Below are 6,577 nucleotides of genomic sequence, written 5' to 3'. Positions count from 1 at the left end.
GTTTCAAATTACTCGTCTTAAAAATAGATGTATTTACAATTAAAATACATCTAGATATATCCATATATGTGACAAGTAATTCGGAACGGAGGGAGTACTACCTTTTACAGGCAAGGGAGCTTGCTTTACAACATGTACATGATACGTTTACAGAGAAACGATGCGGGAGAATCATACCGCGACAGAGAAAAATATCCGTAAACAAACAGAAGAACGTATGCTCACCAATCCGCTTAACAGAGCTCGCCCTTTCGAGTTATTCGGTTTCACTTTCCAGCAGCCCAGCTCTGTCAGAGCCAGCCTCACGGGAATCAACATCCGGTACGTTCATCCTCATCAACAGTTTTGCGTGCTAGCGTCTGCCATCTTTGGCGCACGGCAAGAATATTACTGCCTTGCACACCGTGGCATGCATGGCGCATGTGGACCTATAAAACGCCACACGCAAGCATACGCATCACGTACACCAACCAGCGTCAGGAACAGCGCCGGCGCCGCTCGACCGATCGACCAGCCATGCCGCGGAACTACCGCCTGCCGTCGTACCACCGGCAGAGCCCGGCGATCCGGTGCCTCAACTTCCTCTGCGCGGTGCTGCTCACGCTCGTCCTCATCGCCGGCATCATCCTCTTCGTGCTGTGGCTCAGCCTCCGCCCGCACCGCCCCAAGTTCACGCTCACCGACTTCAGCATCCCCAACGTGAACCGCCAGTCGGGCGCCGCCAACCTGCCCGTCAAGTTGGCCGTCAACGAGCACAACCCCAACCAGAAGATCGGCATCCACTTCGAGGCCGTCTACGGCTCCGTCTACTACGACGACGAGCTCATCGCGTCGGGCCCCGTCATGTACCCCTTCTACCAGCCGCCCAAGGGCGACACGCTGGTGCAGGGCGAGCTGGCCGCCTCCGGCCCGACGCCCACCGACCCCGCGTGGCAGCGCTTCGCCAGCGAGGTGGGCGCCGGCAGCGTGGGGCTGCGCCTGGTGCTCAACTCCACGGTGAGGTTCCAGGTGAAGCTGTGGGACACCAAGGAGCACCACATGAAGGCCGACTGCGGGTTCAAGATCAGCGGGGACGGCAGCCTCCACCAGGAGGACAGGAACACGCAGTGCACGCTCTACTTCTAGAATTCTAGTGGATCATTCAAGCTGCTCTTCTCTTATTTTTCCCTTCCCTCTGAATTACTTCTCTTTCTTCTTGAACATAACTGCTTGTCATTTGGGTTTGGGGTGGTATTGGTAATTCCTTTGTTTTTATTCATGTGCTTGACGTACATGTATTGGTTACTAGTACATTTTATAGACTGCAATCTTTCTAATGCAAACAGAATGACGTGAGCATCAAAGGGCGCTGAAATTTGGTTCCAGATGTCTACATGTCATGAACTTTGTGATCATTGTAAATTTGTAATGAAGCGTGAATGCATGTGAGAATCGAAAGGTTCCAAATGTCCTGCAAAATAAAAAGAAGACAAATCATACTGTATTTAACAATGGAATATCTGATGAAAAACATAAAAGACGACGACATATTTAACATTAACCATGGTCTGAAAGGGCACGATCTTTTATTTTAGTGCAAGCATCTATTTATGCATATGCTTAACCTTTCACCATATGCATTTTTCAAACAAGCCGTGCAGCCGTACCTCTTGTTTCTTCTAACTTTGTGCAAAGCATCTAACTATACGGATAGTCGAATACCGATGCTCTAACTCTCTTAACCAATTTGTTTTTTCGGAGATGCAGTCCAGTTGTTTCTCTCGCTTAAACACAGCATATCAAACCAATAATCACGTGATATAAGAATGATCAGGACTGACTGTCTACAAGAGGTCAAATATCAATACAACATCTACTGATAAGAACACCAATGCTTACGTGTTACACTAACCGATCATATAAGATATTAAAAGATCATAGGCGCACATCCATTCAATAGCAAAACCACTATGCGTACAATGCTTCATGGTCCGATTTGTGTACGACCCCAAATCTGATGCTCCACTGCAGTTTTGTTCAGCGCATCAACCGCTTTGATCTAGCGCGTCGTACAGAAATCGGACAACTAGTGTCATGTATAGCAAGGTCGATTCAATAGTTCTTTCTTGTGAAGCACATGCTACTGATTCTGTCAAACTGCAAACAAATTTACAGCAAAACTGCGGTGGTCATTTCCACATGCCCCAGGTCTCACTTGGGTGATTGACAAATTACAAGGCAACTAAAGGGGAAATCCCTCAACTAACCAGGAGCGCCAGAGTTGATTGATAGCTATTTAGTTTTCCTCTAGTCTCCTCAACACAGATTCAGCAAACATGCGCTGCCTGAAAATTGAAAAGGCTTGTTAGAAATTAAGTAAACTTAAAATGATTAACTGGCTAGTTTGACCAAATCAACATCCTCTATTATAGTTTTCATCAAGATAACAAGGGAAAAAGAGAGATTTTACGCACTTTTCCTCAGTATGTTTTGGACTAGGGCGGTTATGTTTCAGATAGCCATCCCATGGAACCTTCTTAAGACCAGCCCGAGCAGCTATCATGTCCCTCACTCTGTATAAAGCATTGCATCAGGTATAAAAGATTACTCTGACCCTTGGTATTTTCTTAGAAAAAAAGCATTATCAAAACTTTTGTGTTACCTTTCAGTAAATTCTATCGCTGTCTCCCCTTCCCTGAGATACTGAGGTTCCAAGAACCAAACATCACAAACAACAGCCCATGATGTCATAAGACGAACCAAATGCATTGTAAAAGATTGCCTGGTAAACATTTCAAGCGAGGTAACATGTGAAAAAAGGAAGGTATATAGGTGTGAACAAAGTAAATGTATATATTTGTTTGTATTCCATACTTCTTACTATTCCAGAAGGCGTCAACAAATATTTTATTATATTTGATAGCTATTGGACATACAGCACAGCCAAGCTCAAAAGCACCCTGAAAATATAAGCAACGAAACAATTTAATCAATGGATAGTTGTGTGATCACGCTCAACAAGCAAAAATGACAAAGCATATGCCACGCAATAAGATGACTGGTTTCCAGTGTTTGTTTTAATCAGCTTGTACTGAGTGAAAAGAAAAGTATTTTTCTTTCGTTTTCTTTTCTCCAAACTCAATTACAAGTCTTAATGATTTGCATGCAGAGAACTCCGATACAGATAAACAAGATGCTATACTAATACCATATATATGATCACTTAAGTCCCTGCAAAGAATGGAATTATGAATTCTCTCTTGCATAAACTTTGTACTGTCGTAGAATATTCAAAGAGATTTCAGGTGTACAACTTTACCTTCTTGAACATCACAGTGTACTGATTATTAACACAAGTTCCTTCCGGGAAAATCAAGAGAGGATTGTTGTCTGGATGCTGAACATGATCACGTAACCTGATAAGAAAAAAAAATCATTGAATAAACAGATCTTCAAACAGAAAGAGTTGCAAAGGAAAAAACTTACTTTCTTCCAACTACTTCACGATCCTTGAGATCATTACGGTTAAACCAGATGCAACCCACACTTTCCAGAATAGTCTTCTGAATAAATCCTGAGAGGGAAAATAATAAATAAATCAAAATTCTAGCATTGAGAACTAAACAAAAACTAGAAGAGAAGTTTCTGAAGAATAGGAAACTGACCAACCCATCCAGGATGCTTTTGCATGATGACAGCAAATGCTGTCATCTGCTCCAGAATAATAAAATCTATCATCGATGTATGGTTTGCAACAAATACCTGTTGTAATAATTAGAAGATTAATACAAGGGTATCAATCATACTGAGAAGTTTATAGTGATAAAGATATGAATGCTACTTATTTATAAGAACAACATGGACCTGCAGATAGGATTCTAAACAAAAAAATTATGTATTCATGGCACAGAGCACATACATGTTCCACAATTAAAATTTAGAAGTATGTGATAGAAAAATATCTTGTGGCTTGTGCTACCTTTCCGTGTGATATTTCATGGGAACAAGCCTTTAATTTAACACCTGTTATGTTTACACCTCAAAAGTGAAGGTGGTCACACTTCTCTTGTGTTCACAACCACACACATACCTCAGATATTAGTAAATGAAGCAAACAAAGTTAACCTGATAAGGTCGTGAGCTTGGGCGTGGTCCATGGTACTTGATCACTCCAGTCCAAGAAGCAACAAAAACACTGCACATCATTTCAACCAGCTTTCTCTGCACAAAGCTCGAAACAAATTAATGAACTCAGAACCCAAGAAGTTTTAAAGATAAACCACACTAATGTGAACAAAGTTGGCAAAACAAACATGAAGGTGCAAGACCAACAGAAGTAATGGTGTCAGGCAGGACCAAACAGCTGACCTATATCTCGGTTTATATGACTCCAGAGAGTCTAAATGCAATAGCAACAGTTTATGTGTAGAAGTACATGTGAGTGCATAAGCCTAGTTAACTCAATAAGCTTTAAGGGTTATCTAACAATAAACTTACTAGGCTTCAAAGATACAATCACAATAAACTAACTTACAGTACAACATACGATATAACTGGATTGCTTGTAGGGGCTAAACCCCTAAAAGATGTCAAAAAGGGATTAACTGATGGAGTGCCAATTAACGTTATGTATTGGTATTCACTGGGAAAAGGGAAAGATCTTGATCCCCACGATTCAGCACCGGAAAAAGCAGAAACAACCTTGCCATAGTTTGTTATTAATTCATTCCATTGAAATTTGAAGCAACACAGAAAGAGATAAACTTTAAGAAAGGTGCACTGATTTACCGCATTCACCCAACCACAAACCCAAAGAACCACGGACATGAATGCACACACAAACACATATAATTGACATTGGAACCAAGAGTACAGTTAAAGCTCCACGTCAGACCGCTCATGAGGTCATATACACTGAATATGGACATATCCACAATAAGAGATAAACTTGATTCATGAAAATAAAATAGCTCACCTCTATTTTACTTTTTAGCCTATTTTTCCCGTTCATTAGGAAACGCACGGGAAAAAAGGCAGTAAAGAAGGCCATCCATCCTAGTATAAGTGTTAAGAACCTGATACACAATTAACTTATCAGATGACTAGATTCGATATTTACGAAGAAAAATCAATGAAAGCAGAAGATACACTGGATGAAACAATTAGTAGTAGTAAACACTAGCATACAAAGAAAAGTACAGAGAAGACAAATGTTTCTCTGCAAAAATTTACATAAACTTCAATTATTTTCCAGTACATTACTTGTATTGAATTATTTTACAAGTTTTGGAGAAGAAAACTTACAGCCTCAAAGGGAACATGAAAAACATTCTAGGCATCAAAGGAACAAATGTAATTGCACATGGAACAATTTTACACCAATGGGGTTATGATCATTGTTTTCAAGGCGTCCCTAAGGCGTCGCCGCGTCAGGGTGCGCTCCCTGATGGCAAGACGTCGTCCTCGCCTTAGACTATTGAGTAAGGCGTCCGCCTTGGCCTGTATGGCGTCTGAGTTGTCCGCTTTAGGGCCGGCCGTCTCACATGCCTTGGACCAAATCAGACGCTCTGGTCTGACAGGCAGGGAACAGAGATTCAAGGCGGAAAAAACTGAGCTGCGCGGAAACGTTGGCTCACGAGCGAAACAGTTATGAGGAGGGGAAAGATACAGAGAGAATCAAACCAGAGCGTGCAAATCTCCAGGATTCCAGCGAGAGGGTCTCTCCCCTGGCGACGGCTTCCTCCTCAAATCTGCGCCAGCTTCCTCCTCCCTGGCTACAACTCCCCACCCCTCTCCAGCTGCAGCTCCTCCCCATCCTCCTCCAGTGAAACCTCTTCCACAAGATCAACACCACAGCAAGGTATGGCTCCCGCCCTCTCTCCTCCCCCTTCCTCTCCTCTGCTCTTTCTTCCATCCAGCACCAAAGCTTGCCATGCTTTCCAGCTCTGCTCTGCTCTTTCTCCTCTGCATCTGTTTCCTCCCAAATCTGCTTCTCCATCGACAAGGCAGCAGCCCCACCACCGCTTCTCTCCTTCCCCATGCTTAATCTAGTTGCTCTAGTTATTTGGCTCTTCTCTCTTTTTTCTGGCCAGGTGTCCCTGCTCTGATGGATCCTTTGGCTGGTAATGCTTATGATCTATCCAATGACCCAGCTTGGAAGTATGGGTTCTGGGCAGATTTAGATAGGAAAGATTTTAATACATTGTGTGGCAAGATAGTCCATGCTGGAGTTAAAAGGCTGAAGCAGCACCTTTCTGGGGGTTTCAGTGATGCGGATAAGTGCCCTGAGGCATCCATAGAGATTAGGATAGAGATGCGCAATTCCTTAAACACTGGAAAGTTTAAAGCTATGGAGCGATATATTGATGAGGAGGATGCATCTGAAGTTCAAAGGCACCGTTCTGTCATATACACAAGATGATGCCCATTCTTTGGTAACAGCTTATTATGTCAATGCTAGTTGTTAAATCTCCAAATTGGCTGCCATTTATGTACACTTCATTATGTTAATGCTAGTTGTTGAATCTCATAATTGGCTGCCATATATTATATATGTATGTGTCTAAGGCGTCGCCTCACCTTACGCTTTAGCGCTTAG

The 6,577-nt window shown here is 42.6% G+C and overlaps 2 protein-coding genes across 4 annotated transcripts in view; one reads left to right on the top strand and one right to left on the bottom strand.

Annotated features, from left to right (window-relative positions):
* Positions 1 to 483: 483 nt before the first annotated feature.
* On the top strand, positions 484 to 1,154 carry LOC119354274 (NDR1/HIN1-like protein 13). Its single transcript, XM_037620992.1, has one exon. It carries the CDS (start codon positions 517 to 519, stop codon positions 1,123 to 1,125), a length of 609 nt encoding a protein of 202 aa, XP_037476889.1. The 5' UTR covers positions 484 to 516; the 3' UTR covers positions 1,126 to 1,154.
* Positions 1,155 to 1,231: 77 nt separating this feature from the next.
* The window catches only part of LOC119354273 (glycerol-3-phosphate acyltransferase 9-like), a 9,215-nt gene continuing 3,869 nt past the window's right edge, over positions 1,232 to 6,577 (bottom strand). The window contains exons 4-13 of one of the 3 annotated variants that reach the window (XM_037620991.1): positions 4,955 to 5,054; positions 4,105 to 4,200; positions 3,645 to 3,741; positions 3,466 to 3,553; positions 3,299 to 3,395; positions 2,854 to 2,939; positions 2,642 to 2,761; positions 2,454 to 2,552; positions 2,247 to 2,324; positions 1,232 to 1,450 (exon numbers count right to left, since the gene is read on the bottom strand). In XM_037620991.1, the coding sequence (XP_037476888.1) occupies positions 2,276 to 2,324; positions 2,454 to 2,552; positions 2,642 to 2,761; positions 2,854 to 2,939; positions 3,299 to 3,395; positions 3,466 to 3,553; positions 3,645 to 3,741; positions 4,105 to 4,200; positions 4,955 to 5,054 (832 nt within the window). In that variant the 3' untranslated portion in view covers positions 1,232 to 1,450; positions 2,247 to 2,275. Of the gene's footprint in view, positions 1,451 to 1,778; positions 2,325 to 2,453; positions 2,553 to 2,641; positions 2,762 to 2,853; positions 2,940 to 3,298; positions 3,396 to 3,465; positions 3,554 to 3,644; positions 3,742 to 4,104; positions 4,201 to 4,954; positions 5,055 to 6,577 lie in introns of those variants that run through there. The other 2 variants (XM_037620990.1, XM_037620989.1) reach the window with 2 other exon arrangements.

Source organism: Triticum dicoccoides, chromosome 2A (genome assembly GCF_002162155.2).
Source record: "Triticum dicoccoides isolate Atlit2015 ecotype Zavitan chromosome 2A, WEW_v2.0, whole genome shotgun sequence".
Classification (NCBI taxonomy): Eukaryota; Viridiplantae; Streptophyta; class Magnoliopsida; order Poales; family Poaceae; genus Triticum; species Triticum dicoccoides.
This window is presented reverse-complemented; position numbering and strand designations above follow the sequence as displayed.